The sequence below is a fragment of the Oenanthe melanoleuca genome, chromosome 1A (assembly GCF_029582105.1).
Source record: "Oenanthe melanoleuca isolate GR-GAL-2019-014 chromosome 1A, OMel1.0, whole genome shotgun sequence".
NCBI lineage: Eukaryota > Metazoa > Chordata > Aves > Passeriformes > Muscicapidae > Oenanthe > Oenanthe melanoleuca.
Genome location: NC_079334.1, coordinates 12,112,626 through 12,135,448, shown reverse-complemented (window position 1 = coordinate 12,135,448; position 22,823 = coordinate 12,112,626). Strand labels below are relative to the sequence as shown.

General features: G+C 39.2%; 2 protein-coding genes across 3 annotated transcripts in view; one reads left to right on the top strand and one right to left on the bottom strand.

The window, feature by feature from the left end:
- Window positions 1–5,560, bottom strand: part of SMC1B (structural maintenance of chromosomes 1B) — a 29,919-nt gene extending 24,359 nt beyond the window's left edge. The window contains exons 1-7 of the mRNA XM_056514623.1: window positions 5,225–5,560; window positions 4,042–4,230; window positions 3,434–3,546; window positions 2,525–2,728; window positions 1,898–2,136; window positions 1,170–1,428; window positions 58–198 (exon numbers count right to left, since the gene is read on the bottom strand). Of these exons, the coding sequence (XP_056370598.1) occupies window positions 58–198; window positions 1,170–1,428; window positions 1,898–2,136; window positions 2,525–2,728; window positions 3,434–3,546; window positions 4,042–4,230; window positions 5,225–5,333 (1,254 nt within the window). The 5' untranslated portion in view covers window positions 5,334–5,560. The remainder of the gene's footprint in view (window positions 1–57; window positions 199–1,169; window positions 1,429–1,897; window positions 2,137–2,524; window positions 2,729–3,433; window positions 3,547–4,041; window positions 4,231–5,224) is intronic.
- On the top strand, window positions 5,316–22,537 carry RIBC2 (RIB43A domain with coiled-coils 2). 2 transcript variants are annotated; one of them, XM_056514644.1, is made up of 8 exons: window positions 5,316–6,083; window positions 9,442–9,523; window positions 10,934–11,278; window positions 11,863–11,981; window positions 16,528–16,755; window positions 18,119–18,285; window positions 19,392–19,506; window positions 22,288–22,537. In XM_056514644.1, exons 1-7 carry the CDS (start codon window positions 5,967–5,969, stop codon window positions 19,471–19,473), a joined length of 1,140 nt encoding a protein of 379 aa, XP_056370619.1. In that variant the 5' UTR covers window positions 5,316–5,966; the 3' UTR covers window positions 19,474–19,506; window positions 22,288–22,537. The 2 variants fall into 2 exon arrangements, with proteins under 2 accessions (XP_056370619.1, XP_056370611.1); XM_056514636.1 differs by lacking the exon at window positions 22,288–22,537 and adding an exon at window positions 21,593–21,642 and having other exon boundaries at window positions 5,548–6,083.
- Window positions 22,538–22,823: the final 286 nt, after the last annotated feature.

The following is a 22,823-nucleotide window of genomic DNA, read 5'->3' as shown; positions in this document are numbered from 1 at the left end:
AGAGAACAGCAGAGACATTTTGCACATAAAAACCTCCTTTTAGTTTGATACAGATACCTCAATTTCCTTTTTCTTCCTGCGATTAAGTTTCAACCTTTCTTGATCTCCTTTATCCTCCCAACGAAGTTTTTCCAGCTGCTGGGCTAATATAGCTACTTTCTTTCTTGCCATTTCCTTTAGCTCTTTGTACCGTTCTAACTGGACAAAAAGAAATTAAAAAAAATTCACTCCCTCCTTGGAAAGTGAGAAGACTCATGTTGTTACAGCCTTAAGTAACTTTACCCACCTAAATTTTATGAAACCTATCCAATTCGCCACAAGATTCCTGTAGCTACTTATTGCATTATAACTAGCTATATTTTTTTAGAGAAAGATTCAATCCAAAGCTTACACCCAAAAGTTCTCACCTACAGTAATATTCTTAGCCTTTTTATTACTCTTATTGTTCAGGGAACAATACAGTACTTCCCATTCAACCTGAAGGTTAACACTTTTTTTTTGCATAGCCCAAAATTAGTGCAATATATTCAGCACTCTTATGTTATTAGAAGACTTCATCTAGTAAGTGAAATATAATTATTTTAAACAAATCTAAGTGATGACTAACTGACCAAATGCCTCTAAAGTCATGAAGGAAGATTCACAAACTAAGGTAATAATCCTGCAGGTTCTGCATTAATTTATCAGAAACTATTTTAAGGAGCAGACAGTGGAAAGAAAGCTATCATGTAGTTTTACAAACATTCGTGGCCATGTGGTTGCTTCTTCTGGAGTGAATTTACTATTAAGGGACATAGTCTTTTCCTTCTCAAATGAGCTACCTCAGTTTCAGACTCAGATCCACAGCAGATGGTATTTATACTACCAGATCCAGCTCAGTTTTTTGTCTTCATTGGTTTTCCCTAATTGATACCTCAGATGAAAAGCCAGTTCTCAAAAATCACTCACTCTGAGAACCTGACAAATGTTTTCTGTCCTACCTTCCCACAATGCACCAGGTGTCTAAATAAAACACAGAATTTTGGCTTTGTTTGAGTTCAAGGGAAAAAAGATCACTAAAAAAATCACATGTTATCACAACTGTTATTTGGTGAAATAACAGTTTCCATGTAATCAGGAGTATTTTTGGACTTCTCTGGTAAACAGTATTTTGGGGCCTCCTGGTTCACCTGACTTTCTCCCAGCTCAATATCTTCTGCTCTCTGCTTTCTCTCTTCCTCTGTTTTCTCCTCAAAGGCTCTCCATGCTTTCTCAATGTCAATCAATTCTTTCTCTAGTTCTTTTATGTTCTGCTTTTCCTTATCACACAATTTCTCCTTGTCCCTTAGAGACTTTTTAGACATTTCTACTTTCTTTATTTGGTAGGATGTGTTTTCCTTTGCTTTTATATAGAGAGGTCTCTGCTGAACCAGTGATTCTTCCAGAGTCCTAAAAAACAAAACCAGAAACAAACCCAAAACAACCAACTCCGACAAGAAACAGCCAAAACAATAAAGCCACAGGAAAAGGGAAGAGAGGGAAGATGGAAAAGACACCTCCTCTCCCCCTGCAGACCACATATGCAAACTATCGCTTTCCAGCTCTAAGGTTAAGGCCTACACTGTGGGTATGCCCACAGAGGATTTTTTTTAAATATCCATTGAAAATAGTAATTTAAGAAGTGAAACTAAAGTGTAAGAGCAAACAAGTATTTATATAAGGAAATATGTACATAGGTGTAGTAGAGAAGGTAAAAACCACTTCTAGATTTTAGTTTAGTGAACCGCTAGGAAATGACTTCCACAGCACTGGGCTATCACCCAAATTTCTACCGGGATATGCCAAGCCTAATACCATGCCACTCCCAGAGCAGATAACACTTTAGTCAACTATCACAGACTCTAATTGGAAAACCTACTTCATTTCTTTTTCCATATGCTGTTGGTCCCTGTTTAGTATCCCAAACATTTTTTTCTTGACTTTAAAAGAATCTTCTGCTGTAGAAAGAGATTCCTTCTTGACATAAACCTCCATATTCTTTTCATCCAAATTGTTTTTCAGAAAGTCAGTTTGTTTTTCATTGTGATAAAGGTGAAAAAGCTGCAGCTGTATCCTTTCTTCATCCAGTTCCTTGATTAGCATCTGGTAATGCTCTGCCTATCAACATTAAAATTTAATTTATAAAAAACTATTTTCCATCATTAGCTGACTAATTTCAAGGCCAAAGTGATGTAAGATGACATACAAGTAGCTGTAATTCCAGTAATAGTCACTAATCATAAAATTCAAATATTTAAGTCAATACTTAGGTTAATTATATGGGAAATCCTATACCTTCTTTTATTTAGATTACATGTATTTCTCCACCTTTCTCAACAATAATAAATTATTACATAGTATATTGAAAAAATTACTAGACTAAAACCAAGAAAAATTTGTGGGTTTGTTTTGTTGGTTAGTCGTGCTTTTTTAAACACTATTGAAGTTCACAAGAGATGCAAAATCCAACAACTTATCATGAAAAAATGGACCAACTTGAAGTTACCTCCTCTTTTTCTATCTTTGCTTGTTTGCGCTCTGCTGCCACACCTTTTTTCCTGTTATAATTAAACTGTGTATCCTCTTGTGCTTGCTGCATTTTCTTCTTCTTTTGTTCATACTCTTCAGCATATTCCCACGAATTACTAATTTGTTCAAAAAGTTGAGTTCTCTCCTTTGGCTTCTTCATTGCAATGGATTCTACTGTTCCCTAAAGCAAAATTGAAAATAATTAAATTTTGCAGCACTGTAGATCATTCTGATGCCCTATGAATTTAAGAGCATATAGTAGAGATTGACCTCTGTATATACTTACAGTGAGCACAGCCAGTGGAAATGCATCTAAATTCAAACACAAGGAAAAATTTAGTGCCAAAACGAGCATCACCTAGCCACTCAGGTTTCTACAAATGTCTCTGTAAGAGGAAAAATCCATTCTTCCTTAGGAATTTTTGTCAGCAGCTCTAAGGAAGATGATTTTGTGAAGTGGATTATTCATCAAAAGCTTAAGGCCTGTGTCATTAAATTCGAGGAAACTAATAGCTGAGTAGAATTTTCAACCCCTCAATCTTTACATTTTCAGGTGCCTTTACTAACAGGAGTGTTAAGATAACACTAGCACTCCTACAATTAAATACACTAAGCATTTATACAGATCCATAGTTTTTTATCTATTCTAAATAACAGATGCACGCAACTTCTTGCAGATTACCTCCTTTCTTACTAGCGTATGAATATACATACAAACCCCATAAAATATGTTTTGTAGTCTTGTAGCTCTTGGCAAGGTCAAGAAAAAATAAGCTGCTTTTTAGCTGGCTAAGGGTGCTCTCATTTGTAGACAAACTCAACTGCATATTCTATGAAATAACCTAAGAACCTTTTGTTTTCTTTTATAAGTACCTCAAATGCTCACCTGAAAAACAAGGCAATTTCTGGCCTTGACAAGAATGCCTACTTTTTCAAGCTCAGATATGTATGCAGATCGGCTGACAGATTTGTCATTGAAAAGAAACTCAGAACAACTACCTAAAAGAGGAAAGGGGAAAAAAATTACTGCTAAAAATGGCTACAATAAAAAAATTGTTGGGAAAGAATTAAACTAGCAGAATAATTTAACAGCAATTTTCGCAAAGAACACAGATTTCAATTATTCATTTAATCCTTTCAGTAATTTATTTTTTGCTGTTTGAAAACTCTAGTTTCTAATTTTAGTACTTTCTAAAGGAACTGAAACACTTATGGTGCTCACACTTAGAACAAGGTATCAGACCCCATCTCCTAGAGAAAATCATCATCTACAGACCCCAAGGAAATATCTAGAGAAATACTGAGCAAGGAACATATTAAATCAAATATTTTTTTTCAATTATATCACTACTAAAATGCTATCTCAAAGACTATACTAATCTGTCCAACTATGAATATTTGGCATCTGAAATTCCAAATTGGGTAGTTTTGATCTCCATTTCTTTAGACATCAGACAATAGACAGTACGTGCAACAGAATCTACTACTACCTACCACGGATAACTCTTGAAAATGTTTTTTCTTCCCCATCTTCCTCACAATATACCATCTTCACACTAGCTGTAGAAGAAACAGGTTTTCCAACATGTGCTCCATGAATAAGTTCTCGAACACTTTTCACTCGCAAATTTGATGTCTTTTCACACATTGCAAAGCTAACAGCATCCATTATGTTAGATTTTCCTTAAAAAGTAAAAAAAAAAAAGCCAAGACATTTTTGACATGACATAAATGGAAGCATTTTACTAAGAATTAAAGAATCTGGAGAATTGCCAAAGTCTTTTAAAATTCTATTTCTAATTATGTGGTTTTTATTCTTTTAGGAAGAAATTCTTCCCTGTGAGGGTGGTGAGATAGCGGCAACTGGAAAATGTATCATAATTACAATACAGAACATGGGGATAGGACAATAAAGAGAATGATAACAACGCTAAATATATTCAACTTACATTCATAGCTCTTACTTCAATCAGGTAAGTGAGGATACTACAGGGTCTAGAAATCTGAATTATAAATTAAATCATTACCAGACTAAGGAACTAAATCAAAATCTTAAAACCCATCCCTCTTGCTCTGTTAAGAACAGCCCTCACCTCCTATCACTTTGACAAACAGATATAAAATGCCCTTTGATGAAGCTTTCTGAAGCAGAGATAAAATTTTAACAAGTTCCAGCACCTCGGCATCACGACGAGGCGCGGCACCTACACAGCCCGTGGTGCGAGCACGACGTCCCGGCAGCCGCCATTTCGCAGAGCCGCTCTCCCATTCCCGGAGGAAAGCAAAACCCACAGACTCCCATCAAGAAGCAGGTTTCCACCGGTACAGCCCGGAATATTAAAATAAAACCGCCTTTATGCAATCTCTGCAAGCTGAGGTGGCTAAGACAAGGTGTGCTGTTTGCAAACTAGGCTTTCTGCTTAAGCTGGAAAGCACCAGGTCAACTCGGAATTAAAATTCCATCAACCTCCTCTCTCCTCCCAGCCTGTTCCTGCCCTTCCATGCCGGAAAAATGCAGCTAAGAATTACAGAGCAGGTGCCTCCAAAGCTTCATTTGTGCTGCCAGGCCTTCTGGTGCACACGAGGAGATTTTCAGCAGGCCCATGAGGCTAAATCCCACCAAACTGAGCCCTCAATGTCGACAGCTCACGGAGCAGCTGCCCCACACCCACACTACCTGATCCATTGGGCCCGATGATGCAGTTGAACCTCATGAAGGGGCCGATAACCACCTGCCCCCTCCACGACTTAAAGTCCTTCATCACCAGAAGCTTCAGGTAACCCATCGCCGCAGGGAGCCGGGGTCAGGAGCTCCTGAGCTCCGCTCCTCAACTTCCCCCCTCAAAAATCCGAGGAGGATAATTCAACCGCCCATCGACGAGCAGAACGACGCCCCGAACCAGTGCCCCTCTTCCACAACTTTATAGCTTCAAACAGACGGGCAGTCCCGCCCCGCCCTCACAGCCTGCGCGCCTCGTGCAGCGGCTCCGCCCCGCCCCGCCCCGCGGTGTGTCCCGGCCGGTCACCGCCGCTCCCATTCCCATCGCCACGGGCCGCGGTGTGTCCGTTCCCATCGCGACGGGCTGCGCTGTGTCCCGGCCGGTCACCGCCGCTCCCATTCCCATCGCCACGGGCCGCGGTGTGTCCTGGCTGGTCGCCGCCCCCGTTCCCATCGCGACGGGCCGCGGCGTGTCCCGGCCGGTCACCGCCGCTCCCGTTCCTATCGCGACGGGCCGCAGCGTGTCCCGGCCGCCGCCGCTCCCGTTCCCGTCGCCACGGGCAGCGCTGTGTCCCGGCTGGCCGCCGCCGCTCTCGTTCCCATCGCGACGGGCCGCGGTGTATCCCGGCTGGACGCCGCCGCTGCTCCCGTCCACCGCTCTCACTCCGGCCCCGCCGTCCCGCCGTTCGCTCTCGGCGCCATGAGCGGGCTGGGGCCGCAGCGGGAACTGGAGGAGGCCGCCGCCCTGGAGCGCCGGCGGCGGCGGGAGCTGTTTCGGCGGGGCCGCATCTTCAATGCACGGATCCGCACCATTGGGGTGAGGGCGGGCAGGAAGGGAGGGAAGGCGCCGTGTCCCCCGCCGCTCCCAGGAGTTCTGAGGAGAAGGGCTTAACGCGGGGGCGACCCCAGTGCGGGGCAGGCAGGGAAGAAGCGGCTGAGGCCGTCCGGGCGGGCCAGGACTGACCCCTCCTCAGGTGTGTGCGTGAGGGGGAGCAAGCAGGAAGGGAGGGTGCAGGTGCAACTTTAGAGTCGCGCTTCAAGTTACTGATGAAAGACATCACAAAATATTTAGGGTTGGAAAGGACCTCTGAAGATCATACACTCCAACCCCCCCGCCATGGCAGGGTCACCCAGAGCAGGTGACACAGGAACATGTCCAGGTGGGTTTGGAATATCTTCATGGGAAAAGACTCCATGACCTCCCTGGGCAGCTGTTCGGTGCTCTGCCACCCTCGATGGAAAGAGGCTCTTCCTCCTGCTGAAGCAAAACTTACTGTGTTTTACTTTATAGCCATTGCTTCTTGTGTGTACCTGTACCCCACTGCTCTGGATTCAAGGGCAAGGTGTCACTGACCCCTAACAGCCCAGAGGGATCAAGCCCTGTGTTGTATCTCTGTGTAGGAGTCCTTTGAGGGAAGCCAAGACCTTCCAGAGTCAGCTTATGTAATGTGGCTGAAACAAGTAATTGTTTTTTACCTCTCAGCTCTGTGATACTGCCTTATCTGCTGGGAACTTGCTAGAATTGATGCTCTGAGAGATTTACTGCTGTAAGTGTCCTGCAATTAGTCCGCATTTTGCATCAGACAAAATAGGACAGATACATCCTTGTTTATGTATGTGTAATTAATTGTTGTCTCTGATTTTTCTTGGTGTGGATGTGTAAATGTGAACACCTTTCAGGCTAGTGGATTTTCTCCAGAGTTTACTATGCAGTTTGCATCCTGAATGTCAGGAAATAATGTGCTCTATACCTGTTTGACTTTGGATGCAATAATATATTGAATCTCCCTGTGATATTTCCAAAGGCCCACATTAGGATTTTGTGAGTGTGCACGGAGGGAAGAGTGCTGTGATGTGATTTCATTGAGCTGGTAGAACTGCAACAGATGTCAGTTGGATCCCCTTTTCTTAGATACAGAAACATATCTCAAGTAGTGGAAAAATATCTTCACGTTATCTCTGAGAGGGCCTTGAAGTTTTTCTTGTTGCTCTTATGCAAGAGCCATTGTAGGTGCAGAGCAATTAGCCATTCCCACTCACTGAACATGACAAATGTGTCCACCTGGTACAGCATCCCGACACATACCAACAATATACGTAAGTGCCCAACAACATAATTAAGTGGAAGGAGCTAATAACATTTTTTACCAGTTGTGGGATGGGTTAGGATACTTCATCAGAAAGCACATATTTTCTCTATAAACTGGCTTTTCTAGAGCCTTAAAAATGAACTGCAAACCATAAATTCTCAGTTAATGAAATAGCAGACAACTAATATAGCATGGTTTGTTTTATTGAGCCATACTGGAGTACACCATCTGAAGGTTTTACCCAAATACTTTTGTAGAATTGACTTGTTTTGTAGAACTGACTCAGGCAGGTTTTGATAGATCTGTTTACATTAGACAAACATCTAAAATGAAGGAGAGCTCATCTGGAGAATTTTGATTAACAGTTTATTTTGATTTAACATCCTTCAATGTACCTGAAAATTATGCTGAAAGAAGGGACTGTTCTTATGCTTTGAAGTTAGGCCAGGTCTGAACTGTAAAGAGCCGGGAAATCTTTACAGACATATTCTATATCATTATTTCTTTGTGGTTTTAAGATTCTTTGCTTCTGTTCTCTGACCAGTTTACCTGAGTGGCAGTCACTGAGAAAATTTAAAAATCAAGACAGTATTTGACCAGAAATCCTAAATCAGGGTTTGAATAGTTTAAGAACACGGAGTTAATAAAGCAGTATGGGAATCTAGATTTTTTTTTTCCTTGATAATTTCTGGTTTTATTATTACTTTGACTTCTGCATCTGTTTTGTCATATGAGTAATGAAAACATAAGGTAATGCGTCTTCAGTTACAGATTGAAGAATTTATCCTCAGTAAATCGATGATTTTTCTAAAGAGTTCAGATGAGTAATCCAAATGAGATACTACTTTCAATTTACTTGTAAATTTTATACATGAATAGAATCAGTTTAGAAATCAGCTGCCTCAAACTATTTGTAGATTTTTTATTTAAACACTACAAAGTGAAACCTGTAGTTTTATGTGACTGGGAATGTCTGGTTTTGGGATGTTTTTATGTTGAGTGAAAGTGTTTTGAATAGAACATCCAATAGCGTAACACAAGTCAATTCACTCTTATTAGTGCCAGAATACTAAGAGCTTGTATTGAATTTCTCTTAACAGTATTTCCTGTAGTTATATTGTCAGCTTGGCTTTCCCAATGAGACCTCTGGAACAGTTGATATTTAGTGCCCACAACACCATTGTTTTTGGAGGATAGAATTCTTGATGGTTTCACCCTTGCTTACAAACTTACCTCTTTGCCTGATTGCTATTGTCAGTTGTCCATTACAGCACTAACCATATGTATTTTTAGCCATGATCTGTTTTTGTTTTCATCTGAATAGGTTTTAGACAAAGACTATTAAAATTGTTTACCAGATTCTTGAAGATTTGTCATTGTATTTTTTGGCAAAATTTTTTAAGATGTGAAGCAACTTGATAGTAACAAAAAAATAAAATATGTAAAATCCATGTTTCTGCCTAGTAATTTGCCACCATCTGCCAACAAATGTGGGCCACATTCTTTTGCCTAAAATGGAGGTATATGCTCCCATTTGATGATGTGGCTTATATTGTCCTTTGCTCAAATTCCGCTCACCATGGAAGTGGACGTTCTGTACCATATCTGTCAGTTCATCACAGATCATGCACCCTGTAGTGCATTTTGGCAACCATGTGAATCTCTCTGATAAGACGTACTTACAGTGAGCCCTTTGTATTTTTTTCAAATATGAATTATTACAACTTCCTGCCATCATTACTGTTAATACTTAGCTGCTTTATAAATGAAAGCAGAACAATAAAATAAAATTGCCAGCTGTAACGGGGAAACGTGTAATGCAGCTGAAAATATATATAGATCTATGTATCATAAACGTAGTGTTTTCATCTGATTAGATGCAAGAGATAGCTATCATTATTAAAGCAAGCAAACGATAATGTTTCTGGATTTTGTTTTACCTACATTAGTAATGTGTATATATTCTGTTGCTAGTGGGGTTATATCTGTTGTGTGCAACTGTGAGTCAATGTAGCTTGACAATACCTGTTTTAATTTTTCAAACACAGTATCTCCTAAAGTGCTGTTTTTTTCTCATTTTAATAGGTTGATAAAGATGCATTGGATGCACAGGTCAAGGAGAGGAAAATTAAAGAAGCAGTTGAAAAAGCAGAACATGAAAGATTTGGTATATTCCTAGATACTATGATATTTCCTGTGAATAGTTAAATGTTTTAAACCATTTCCTGCTTTCTTTTATCCCTTCATATATTCTCTCAATTTAGTCATCCAGTTTATGTCCTATTTATATTCATGCATCCATCTACATTGCACAGTATGTATTCTGCTTGTTGTCTTAAGATTTATATTGACATGATTAAACTGGGATACATTGCCTAATAGGCCAGAATTTTCAGTGTTTTCTTTTAAAAGATATTGACGAATAACATAATTTAAAAACCTGAATATGCAGCAGGATTTAAAAAAAATTACTTACCACTGACTTTTTAAGTGTAGTATATGTATATGGCTAATCTGTTTTAGTTGCTTTCTTGTAGAGTGAGGTCATCTTCTGTCTAGCCATTCTTCCATAGAATGTATAGATTCTGTAAAATCCTCTCTAGATTGTTATTGCTGGAAGTATGAGTCATGTATAGTAAGGCAATAAAAGGGGCCATTGCTGATCAGAACTCACAGCCACAAAAATATTTCATGCTGTGTCCTGACCTCAAATCCTTTGTGGTGTTCTGTGCTTGGCATGCTTTCCTATGCTATCAGGAGAAAAGATTCCGCAGCCTGAGCTCTCTGTGTGCCTCAGGAGGAGCTAAAATGGAGCTGCCAGTTTCCATGCTGTGCTTCTACTACAGCTGCTTGTGAATTTCCTGGCTGGAAAATACACCTGTCAGGGTCTGACTCTTGGGAAACGACAAGCAGCAATGTGGAGTCTTGCAAAAGAGGAAATAATCTTTTCTAGCAAATTATTTAAAATAACTAAAACGTCTGGTTGGGTGGGAGTTTTGTTATTTGTTTTTTCTTAAAAATGCTCTAGTATGTTTAGTTTCAATGAAATGGGCAGGAGCTCTTAAGCTGCTCAAAACTTAATGGCAGCCAATTATTTTAGTGCTATGGGTAAAAAAAATCATTTGAACTATGGAAGAGCTATCTATATTCCTTTTAGCTGCAGCCCAGTTTTGGTTTTCTTCCTGACAAGTAACAGTATATTTCAGCTGTAGCTGTAAACTAATAGTAAGTAAATAGGAACAACTGGTTTACTGTACATTTCTTGTGTTCCTGCAGGTTTTCACCAAACTAAACCTCATAGTTCTAGTACTTATTATTGCATTTGTTTCAAATGCATGTATTTCATTGTAATATTAATAAAGTATTAGTTTGTATTATTTGATATCTAAAAAGCCAAAAATATTAGGGTGTTTGCTGGGCTAGTACTTATGGATCAAATACTCTCCTAAGGAATAATAGTTTGAAGACTTACATTCTGTTTATTCATCTTGACAATTTTATTTTCACCTTATGTGTGCACTCCAATGGCTTGTGCACCTCTAAGAGTCATGGTTTCATTGTGTTCATTTTTGTCTAGCTCATGATATGAAGAAAAACGACAAGCTCATGTGTCTGTTGGAAGAACGACAGAAAAATGAAACCAAAGACTTGAATAGGGCTCTCGTTGAATTTCAGAAGAATTTTCAAAAGCCGGAAACAAGACGTGAATTTGATCTGAATGATCCGCAAGCCCTAAAGAAAGACAGACCTGCTCGAGTTTCAGACGATGATCCTCGGTGTACTATATCTGGCATGCAGAAGTTTATGGGTGAAGACTTAAACCATGATCAGAGGATGAAGTTTCAAAAGGAGCAGATAAGGGAGTGGTCTCTTCAGCAACAGAAAGACTTGAAAAATGCATTAGCTGACCAAAAATTGGCAGGTAACAAAAAAAGATAATGTAGTTTTAATCTTCGTTTTCTGAAGTTGTGATGTATCTGATGAAAATATGGTATACCTTATTGCATATTTAACTTCTAGAAATACTAGAGCAGTTTTTACTTTATAAGTTCTAATGTATTCACTATTTCTCTTAGGAAATCTCTATGTCATAATATGTGGTTGTGATTTCACCCAGGTTTCATTTCTGGTTTATGCCTCCTGTTGGTATGCTTACTTCATAAGGCCAAACTGTCCAATCTGTGCTGTCCTAGTGCAAAAAAAATAATACTGATTTTTCTTTCCCATCTTGTCATGAAACATTATTTTCTGCAGCATTTAACATACTTATTTCATTTTAACACTAACTGTTTAGACAAGATAGGTAGCATATTAAACAGGTAGGTAAGATAGGTAATAGATTCATGAGTCACCTGAAAGCCCAAGATGGACAGCTTTGATGGTAGGATTTGGAAATGGTTATTCAGCCTACTGTATCTGTAGCTCCTCCCCACCTCTTCCTCTGGTTGACTTATATGGCATGTCATGTTCATGAATATTGATTAAATTTCATTTAATCTAATTTAGATGATCTTTATGACAAGTTCAGGGTTGAGCTTGACCGAAAGATTATGGAGGAGCAAAAAAAAGAAGAGGAAAGCAGGCGTGCAGTTTGTACAGCTACTAAAAATTTCAATAGAATCCAGGTAAATTAAGTTTGTTTGTTGTTTTTTTAGAAAACGTGGAGACAGAGAAGGAAAAGAAGATGCACAAAATCACAATGAGTTTCTTAGCAGCTGACTTCCAATGTTGTTTCAGCTTGTAACAAGATAAATTTTATGCACTTTGCCAAGTAAACAATGGGTGCAAGGATCTAGATGTCCTCTGTCAAGTTATTCTCTGCCAAAATTGTCTCTCCTGGCTCTCAGCTTGCTGGCTGGTTGGCAGAAACAGCTCCTCAGTCATGCAGGGGTTTTGAACTGGTAAACTGGGGTACAGCAAAAGCGTTCCATGCTTCTTTCTGGGCTTATATCGGTCCTCCCATACTCTTACTGTTTCTGTCTGCTTTTCTTTGCACTTGTGTGGAAACACTGCTAACAGTTGCTTTTCATCCTTGTTATTTACGTTAATTCCCCACAACCACTATTTTTGGCACTTCGGCTGTTTCATGGGTATTTGTGTGCAATGTCTCTTGGTTGTTTACTGACCTTGCTTTGGAACCTGTCTTAGTGCCATTATCTGTCACGCTCTAGTTCTTACTGCAGAGGGTTTTTTTTCTTTTCAGCTTCTACATGCAACTCAAAGGGCTACATGGATGCTATTAGCTTGGTTAAACTTATTTGTTTATAATATGTAAACTATATTTGTTGTGACTTAGCTTTAAATGTATTTAGTCACATCAAAATAAATCACATTAGAATTACCTACATTAGGTATGGTACTTTTTGGTTTAGTTGTACGAGCATGCAAGTCTCTAATGTTGCTTGAGCCTTTGGGGAGGCATTTGTCATATAATTTTGTTTATAGACAGACCACGTTAATTGAAAATAAAAATGTAAAAGTGCAGGAGCAAGCTGTCCCCATGTGCTGAAAGCCAAGCCAGTGGTGAAGACCAGCCTGGCTGAACAAACAGCTTTGGGTGGAGCTCAGGGAGAAAAAGAGGGTTTATTACATTTGGAATAAGGAGTAGGCAGCTCAGGAGGACTGCAATAATATGAGGTTATGCAGGGAGAAAATTAGAAGAGGCTAAAGCCCATCTAGAACTTAATCTTGCTACTGCTGTCAAAGACAATGAAAAATGTTTCTAAAACTACATCAGCAGCAAAAGAAAGGCAAGGAGAATCTCTATCCTATGTTTGGGGGGAAATATAGTGACAGAGCATAAGGAGAAGTCTTAATATAAGGAGGCACTTAATATTTTCTCTGCTTCGGTCTTCAACCCCCTGAGCTGGAAGGCATGGGCAGGGACCTGAATGAAGCTCCTATATTCCAGGAGAGGATGCTCAGAGAACTTCTTTGCAACTTAGACCCACGAAAGTCCACGGGGCTAGATGGGATCCACCCAAGGGTACTGAGGGAGCTGGTGGCAGTGCTCATGCAGCCACTTTCCATCATTTCCTGGCTCACTGGTGAGGTCCCAGGTGAAGGGAAATGTGACACTGCTGTAAAAAGGGCTGGAAAGAGGATCCAGGGAACTCCAGGCCTGTCAGCCTGACCTTGGTGCTAGGAAAGGTCATGGAGCAAATCCTCTTGAGTGCCATCATGAACACATGCTGGACAACCAGGGCATCAGCCCAGCCAGCCAGGGTTTGTGACAGGCAGGTCCTGCTTGACCCACCTAGGACAGAGTGACCCCCTCAGTGGATGTGTCTGCCTGGACTTTAGGAAAGCCTTTGATACTTTTCCACAGCATTTTCCTCATGGCTTGGACAGGGACACACACTGTTCACTGGGTAAAAGACTGGCTGGACGTTTGGGCCCAGAGAGTGGTGGGGAATGGAGCTGGGGCCAGGCACCAATGTTGTTCCCAAGGCTCAGAACTGGGGTTAGCTTTTAAACATCTTCAACAATGACCTGGACAAGGGGATCAAAGCACTTTGTAGATGGCACCAAGTCTTCTAGAAGGTAGGAAGGCTCTGCAGAGGGATCTGGATGGCTGGAATGGTGGGCCTAGGCCAGTGGTCTGAGTTTCAGCAAGGCCAAGTTCTGGATTTTGCACTTGGGTCACAACAACCCCCTACAGCTTCAAGATGGAGACAGTGGCTGGGAGGTGCCTGACAGGAAAGGCCCTGGGGTGCTGGTGACAGTGGTTGAACATGAGCTAGCTGTGCCTAGGTAGGCAAGAGGCCAGTCATACCTGGCCTGCATCAAAGTAGTGAAGCCAGCAGGACTTGGATTAGGAAGATAAATCTGATGTGTTTAAAATCTTGACGTTCATCATCATGGCATAGTAGTGTGACATGCATGGCTATGCATTGAGCTGGGAGTTTCGTTCAGTAAGATTTTCAGACAGCTTGGAAACTTTATGGTCTCCCTCTCAAAGAGATATCTGAGTTACAGTATTGAAGTGCCTTGATCTGTTGCTAGAGCACAGTGGAGTGGCATTGAGAAAGTGATCTAAATAATAATTGCACATTTTAAGCTTCAAGGCCAGCAATTATGTGAGATCTGTCCAAAATTATTTTCTGTTAAATGTGATGTACTCTGGAGCTTTTTCCAAACTACAAATAATTGCTCAATTCATAGTATTAATAAAAGTACATAGCCAGATGTTCTGGTTCAGTGTTCCAGAAATACTGGATGATTGAATATCTTTGGGTATTTGGGTTTTAAAAATTGTCATGTCATAGTTCCTTTTAGGTACTTAATTGACTCTTCTTGAGGAAAAAAACCACCAATTAATGAAAATACATTTTGAATTTAAAAAATTTCTTTAACTTTCTGGTAAAAGTCATGCTCACTAACATCCAAGATAGAAAAGTGGCCTTTAATTCCTGCTGTATTAGTCCATGTTGTGATGATGATAATTCCTAGATCTGAAGTTGATGTTTGTCACATGAATCTTGACTTGCCTGAGGTTTTTGCTTTGTGTAAAAGTAGGCATGTATTTTTTTTGCTCTATAGTTTGTGTTCCTGTTGGGTCTAGACATTTCTAAATATGAGGTTTTCAGCATTGTCTAAGTTGAATTGTGGCTTAGCTAATGTATAATTTTAAAAAATTAATTAATCTTTTATTGCTTTCTTTACACATCAAATACTTCTGTTATTTTCATGGAAACCACAAGGCTGTTTTCAACCAAGGAATTTATTAATCTAGAATATGGTACTTTGTTGTTTCTTCTGCCCCATCACTGACAGGTGGTTTTCCATGTTTGCTTTGAGCAAACACAAGTCACTCACTGCAGTCTTCTGGCCTGATGTTTGGGACAACCACTGTTATCCAGACGCAAAGTCTGTAATTACAAATGTAGAGATAATTCCAGTTTAGCAGTCTCCTCTGGTAGCATAGATCACCCTGCTTGCTCATTGTTTTCCTTAACAAGTGCAGAGGAACAAGTTCTCACACGTGTCTGTCATCATGTCATTCTTAGTTGTTTTTATCTTCTAGTTACTCTGCCTGCTTATGTTCAGCTTTACCTTCTGTGGCACAGAAGACTTCACCTGCTCTTTCTTAATGGAAAACCTTTCTGTTTGCATTTGTCCTGATATACTTTGCCAATGTGTATGTGCCAACCAGTGAACTACTGATCAGCAAGCTGTTCTACATAAGTGAATATGCTCAAGGCAGTGGTTATTTTTAACAGCACATTTTGGTCAAAGTGGAGACAGAATTGCCTACTGATCTATGGCAGTCAGAATAGATGTGTAAAGAGACAGGTCTGGTAGCCTGTGCTCTGTGTGCCCTAGTAAGCAGGAGGTTTTCTGTCCTCTGTCCACTGGAAGTTGGAACCAGGCATTGTTCCAGATAGATTAGTTTTTGCATTACAGAAGAATCATACAGTATCAGAAATGAAAGATGCATAGCATTATCATTCTTACTTCAGATTAGTTTAGTTAGTCTAATTCTTCCTTGAAAGATAATTACATTCAGTAAGATCATTATATTTTATTTCTGGAGTATTGTAAGGGGAAAATTTCCTTTGAATAGGAGACTGTGCCTTGTAGTGAACATTAGGAACAGTGATTTCCATAGAAAATGCATACTGTGATCTCCAGTATTTCAGATACATTCATGTAATATGATTCAAGTTTGCATTTTGTATCAGCAAAGAGAATCAAGGCTGCATCTTCAGACTTTAATTGGACATCTTTTGTCTGTCTGTTTTGAGGGCTTACCCATGCTCTTCACCTAGATTCAGTATGTAATATATAAATCAAGCCTAGTGATTTCAGATTGTAATTTTTTATTGTAAATTTCTTCCATATTGTTTCTGTCTGCCCAATATATACTGGTTATTTACTTGGGGATAAATGTTGAATTATTTTTCATTTAATTCTCTATTTTCTTATAAAACCAAGGTTTTTTTCCACCAGTTTACTTGCTATGTGTGAATGACAACATTAAAGAATTGTTTGATATTAGGCTTTTGATCTTGGCCAATAAGACAATGATTACAGTATTTGTATGTGATGCTTTTGACAACTGTATGCAGGTTGGAAAGATATCTGTTATGATGTGTTAACATTTTTTCATCCCTTAGTTCATGTTTCTGTTGGAAAAAACATCACCTCTTGTCTTTCCATTGAATTTAGGCTGCTGAACTAGATCAAAAAAATGAATTGGAAAAGGCTCAAAAAATAAAAGATGACATGGATGAAATTACCTGCCTCCTTCGAGGAGACTTCCTTTCTGAAAACCCTAACCAAGCAATCGGTCCCTGGGGTAAACATAATGTGCTGGTGAATCGCTGGAAGGGAATGAGTCAGGAGCAGCTGATGGCAATTCGTGAATTTCAAAAGGAGCAAGCTCTGGAGAAACTGGTATTTAAGCTCACATGCGTTTTCATGCATTTTCTGTTTTCTTGGTTGTAATAATACTATAGACAATGTTTGTAGAAGAAGAATACCATTCTTTACCCTGGACATGCCAATATGAGACTGTGTTTTCCATTGATCTGCATTTCACCCAAACTTTAATCAGTCTAACTGAACATACATAACTGAAGCACCTGGGAGATGTCATGCAGTAGGCTGGAGCCCTGGACTTGGACTGGGAGGAAGGTTGCTGAGGAGCCCAGGGCCAAGGGAATCTTAGGGCATGGTCCATGATGGTCCAGCTGAGCAGCAAAGTCCTGCCCAGCCCAAGACCCAGGCTTCATGGTGCAGTTCAGGACCTGAGAGTACACAAGCTGCCTGCAAGGAGTGGGCTGCTTCATAGGGGAAGAAGCTGAAGGTGAAAGCAGGGCAGGCCAAAGCAGTATTCTCATGCTCAAGGGTACACAAGCAAGACAAATAGAGCAGGTCTAGTGACCTTGCTCATGCATATTTCAGAGGCCTAAAAGTTCATGAATGTAAGAATGTAATGGAGTTTCATTTCTACCATCCCCACCCAACTATGTGCCATGCTGTAGAATTTCAATGGTAATAGTTGCTGCTCTAGAGGTATATAGAAGCTGGCAGTCAAAATGAAGACATCTAGTCTCCTATGAAGTCAAGAGTGTCCAGGCTTAGATGTTGTGAAGGAGGAAGTGACTTGCCTCCCTCAGTGCAGAGGCTGCGTTTATGTCGGTGAAGAAATAGTATTTGATTTTATCTCTTAGTCCTTACAAGACTGTAGGCTATACTATATCTTACCTAGTACTGTTATTAAAGCTGAAGGTAGAATTGTCATTTTTCTGCCTCTCCTATTCTCTGAACTCATTCAAGTCATTAGGCTGGCTGAAAATAAATACAACCAAAAAAAGTAAAGTTTTTTTGCAGGCCTGATTTTTTAAATTCTGTTCAGTGGGGTGTCAGACAAGAAATGAGGCACGGAAAAAACCAGTTTTAACTCACATGGTGTTTGTGCCTCCGCTATTATACTGAGTTAGCCATATTATAATCCATACTGATGTCTATGCACTTCTTGCCTCAAGGGGTTTCAACTCTTGCTAACAAGAATAATAAAAAAAAAGTCTGTCTTGCTGCTCTGGGTTTTTACAGAGAGAAAAGAATAGCTCTTTCATTGGCTGTATCTTTCTTCTGCCTAGTTTAGAAATCCTTGCTCCCTTCTCCCCATTTCAAATGCTACCCCTAGTGTTCAATAAAGGCAAGCAAGTTTGCTTGGATGAACTTACCCATGACACTTTATATACAGTTCCATCTTTGAAAGAGAGAAAATGAAGCCTTTTTCTCACTCCTGCAGAGAGTAAGAGAGCAGGAACGCCAGAGAGATGCTGAATGGGACAGGCAATGTCTACAGGCTGCAAGAGCCCAGCTGCTTTGGGAGCGGCACCAGCAGCGGCAGAATCAGGAGCAGCGCCGAGGTTTAGATTTCATGAACGCAGTGCTCTCTCAGGAGCAAAAAGCAAAGTAAGTACCAAACCAGCGTTGTTCAAATATCAATCAAGCTATTAACTTAATAGCTTGGCTTTCAAAGAGCTTTTTTACTTGTTCTGGTTGTAACTTCTTTAATACACTTGTTACAAGTTCATGCTTTTTAAAAAAATCAACCTGAAGTGAGTTTTCCAGTATTGTCTAATCAATCTACAAAGAGTAGGTTTTGAGTGTTACTGACTGACATGAATGAATTAGGATCTGGAATTCTTAAAAGTATTCCACTGACAACAGACTGTTTATATAGATGGCAAAATAGTGTATAAATATAATCAGCTATGCAGAAAATGATATTAGGTTAAAACCAGTACATGTTTCTTTATTTTAGTTTTCTGAAGCAAAAAAGGATGAACTGTCTGTAGAGCTGACAGTTTCTGATAGCTCAAGGTTAAGCTAGGAACACTGCATTTCCATTATGTATGAGAGTCATTGATGATTCTTTAACTAACCACTGGATGTGTCTTCATGGGCATTTCTTATGTCTGCTGTTATGGGAAAGGAGGAAGATAATACATGCAGGAAAAGAAAAACAAATTAATGGTTTGGTGTTCTATTTTTCCAGTTCCTTTTTTTCCTTTCTTTTTTGGGGTGGTGGGGGGGCATGATTACAGAATCACAAAATAGTCAGAATTGGAAGGGACGTCAAGTTAGAAGGGTCATCAAATCCAGCACTTAAATGAATGGCTCATATGGAGATTGAGCCCGTGACCTTGGCATTATTCGCACCATGCTCTGACCAACTGAGCCACTCTCAGGTTCGTACATACCTTCTGCAAATGAATTTGCAATACATGAGGTCTTCTTCTTATGAAAAAAGTTTGGAATTGTGTTAATTCAGGCTTTTTTACTGTTGAGATTTTTGGAGGGATAAATCAGAAAGAAATAACCTAAGTTTGTTATATTGAGATGTGGCACATATTTTGCAGAAAAAGTTCTAGTTATGTTGAATTCCATTTCTAATAATTTATGAATTTTTATGGGTGTTAATGCATTATATCTTTTTTAGGTTTCTCAAGCTACTTCTGAATAATAGCAAGAAAACATTTACTAATGGATTTTAAAAAACTTTTATTTATTTCTAGGAACATTTCTCTTAAAGAGGAAGAATATTCAAATATTCCAACAGATGAGTTTTATGCACAGTTTAATACAACCACCCGGTGACAATCTGGATAAATCAGCCTGAATTATACAGAAGTATGTAGACACATTAAAATTTTCAGTTGAGCAATCCCATGTTTTATTGTTTTTATCTGTTCCCTGCCATGTTCAAACACTGAACTCAAACTAAAGGACAGTCTGCTAGGCCAGATCTGTTCTAAGAAAAACATGTATAATAATTTTTAAACATGATTGTTGTTCTGAAAGAACTAGTAGAATCAGTAGTAGATTGTTTGACTCTTGTGTCTCAGACTTAGCTGTAATATTTACATTATTCATTTCTATAGAAATTAATTTCTGCAAAGAAGTCTGAGTTTTAACTACAGTGCTGCTTTATGCAACTCAGCTAGAGGGAAGTGCTGCCTCCCATAGACCACAAGTGATGCACTTCTCTGGGAGGGAAGAAAGGTGACCTAGGCAGAAAATTTTGGGTTGGTTTGTTTGTGGTTTGTTTTTGGGTTTTTTGTTTTGGATTTTCTTAAAGCAAAAAAAAACTAGCCAGACATAAAGGCAAGAAAAAAGGAAGAAGTGGTCAGGTTGGTCAGAAACTTTGTTTTTATTTTGTGAACAGTGGTAGTAGGGAGATAAGAGTTCAATAGTCATCGAGGTGATTAGTGCACTGAGGCATGGCACTGAAACAGAATGTGTATTAGAGTTAGTGTGGAAAAGCAAGGAGGGAAGGTATTCCTCCATACACCCCCACATGTAATGCAAGCAGGTAATGTGCTGCTGAAGGACAGTGGGGACAATTCACAGGTGTGACAGAAAGGGGTGAAAAAGCAGGTGTGCACCAAACAAAGTCAAGGAAAAACTCTCAGCTTGTGCAGGGTGATTCAGGGAACCTGTGTTCTTCGTGTCTTCATGGTGACAGTATTGGCTTAGCAATTAAAGAGCCAGTCACTGGCGTTTGAAACATGGGCAAGCACAACACAGAGGAAGAAAATATGGAGAAGCAGTGTAGGAAACTAAATGCGTAAGAGAAATGGATGGTGGAGCTAACAAGAAAATGAAAGAGAAGGAGCTGACCTGGAAAGGGCTGCAAAAAGGGTTAGACTAACCCTAAGAGTCATAAGATCTGAAAGAGGAGAAAAAATGAGTCAGATGATTCAGCTAAGAATCAAAGACCTCTAATGTTGTGAACCTTTAATAAAAATAGAGCTGATTTATGAGAATAGATATCAAACTGTAACTTGCCAGCATATGGGACAGAAATCTGAGCTAAAAAACATCTTGGTGATCTTGGCTTGGAGTCCACTGATTGTTCATTGTCTCAGCAATAATGGTTATGTTGAATGAACTTTGTGGTGAAATAGGTTGAAGATGCCTCCACCAAACAAAAGTGGAAAGATGCTTTAAAAAACCCAAGGGCTGAAGTGAACTCAAATGTGTTATTCTTATCTCTGTGAAAATAGTGTAGAATGCATGGCTCTTGAGAAATGTAGGAGCATTTTAACATGTTTGAAGGAAGCATTTTTTGAAAGGGGACTGTTCAAACAGGTCTGTTTGCTCAGCTGAAATAGTGCCCTCTGGGATCATCCTGATAAAATCTTGGTGCCTGATTCAAAATGCTGATTAAAGAGAAGTTTGGAAAAGAGCCATTATGTTAATGCCTTTAGATAAAAAGGTGAAAGAAAATCAAGAACATTCAAATGGTTAAAGAAGTGCCTCTTAACATGATTATCTTGAGCAAAAAGATATATATCCCAATTTTAGTACACTGATACAATTAGAATTAATTTAGTACAGATAGAAGCTAAGTAGAAAAGCAGTGTGGCTGAAATACAGGAACTGAGAAAAGCTGGAAATTGAAGTTGAGCGGAGATCACACTTGCACTGTTAATAATGAGCTAGTCTATAAAGAAGTAAGAAGGAATGATATTCAAGAGATTCCGATGGGATGCCATTTGGATATCCATTTGTCAGACATATGGCTGGATCTCTTTGGAGTATTACCTAATACTGTATTAAATTGACAACCTCAGGAGTGCAGGTGTGTGTCTTGGAATAGACAGGCCATCAAATGAGTGGATTAATATACCATCTCTAGTAGTTCTCACATCACTAAAGTTGAGTTTGATCTGTGTTGAATATCTCAAACTCTGACTGTTTCTTTTTTACCTAGAATTGTAATTACCTGACAGAAAAAATGAATAAAGCATGTGCTGAAAAGTTCATGAAGTTGTCTTCATTTGTCCAACTCGTGTGACTAGATGCTTGCAGACTTTACAACAGCTCTACAGTTTAACTAAATGATGCTGGACCTCGTCAGATGATGTTTGAGTTTCCTTCAGGAAAGACTATGTGTTTAAAGCCTTTTTGCATTACCTTTTTGTTTGCTTGGAAACATTTTATATGAAGTCAGAGAAGGATAGGTTTCTCAGTTGTACTCTGAATAACCCTTTAGATGGAAATACAAGTAAGACTGACAGGTCAATAATTGGGTAGGATTAAGCATCACGGTGTTTCCTAGAAAACTTTCAGCATCCTCAATCTTATTTGCAAAAACAGCCACATTCCATTGATATTTTATACTAACTTTTATCTTGCACTGAAACAAGCCATGTTTTCAGTGGGTATTATCACTTGAGTAAGTGATGATAAAGAGTTTAAGTGCAGGAACTCCTCAAGCCTGTATGGCTTTGTAACAAATAAGCTGTAAGTAGTATCTTCACCTTTTGAAACATCACTCTCTTAACTTTTAATAATGAGTTTTGAAATAAGTAGAGCAGATAAATTAAAAAGAGTCTTAGCTGGTTGTAGGTGCTGTTTGAAAATGTTGAAATTGCTGAGGTAATCTATTTTTTGTGATATTTGTAGATATTTCACAGCAGTGAAAAAGACAATGTCTTCTGTGTGATGATATGATCAGCTATCTGGAATGAGTACAAATCACAGCTGCTGTGTAGAGGGATAGCAACCATCTCTTCCTAAAACAAACTTACATATATTTTCTGCTTCTTAAGAAAGACTTTTTTTAAACTGTGAGTATGGCATAAGAACTTTCTAACATTTATCAGTTCTTACAATGATCCTTCAAAATAAGAACAATAAATTAGATTAAATGGTCTTCATGGAGTTTCACTGAAGTACTTTGGGTAAGAAATGTGTGCTAGGACATGATTTCAGAGAGGAAAATGATGATCAGTACCTATCATCTTTAAATTTGTGGTTTATATTCACAGAGTTTCCCACACTTCTTTGGATCAACAATTTGGGAAAAGAGTAGGTATTTAAAATTTAAAAAAGAAGTTGCAGTAAGTAAGTCCAGTATTCTACTTTCTCTTGGGACTATTTACTCTAATATTTATAGTATTTATCTGTTTTTTCTCTGGAGCAAAAGTCTGACCCAAGGA

What these genes read in the sequence shown, in the direction of transcription:
- RIBC2 (XM_056514644.1), top strand. Translation starts at nt 5,967, where the DNA reads ATGAGCGGGCTGGGGCCGCAGCGGGAACTGGAGGAGGCCGCCGCCCTG. An exon ending in AGCAGAACATGAAAGATTTG is followed by an intron (nt 9,524 to 10,933) that starts GTATATTCCTAG and finishes ATTTTTGTCTAG; the next exon opens with CTCATGATATGAAGAAAAAC. An exon ending in AGCTGACCAAAAATTGGCAG is followed by an intron (nt 11,279 to 11,862) that starts GTAACAAAAAAA and finishes AATCTAATTTAG; the next exon opens with ATGATCTTTATGACAAGTTC.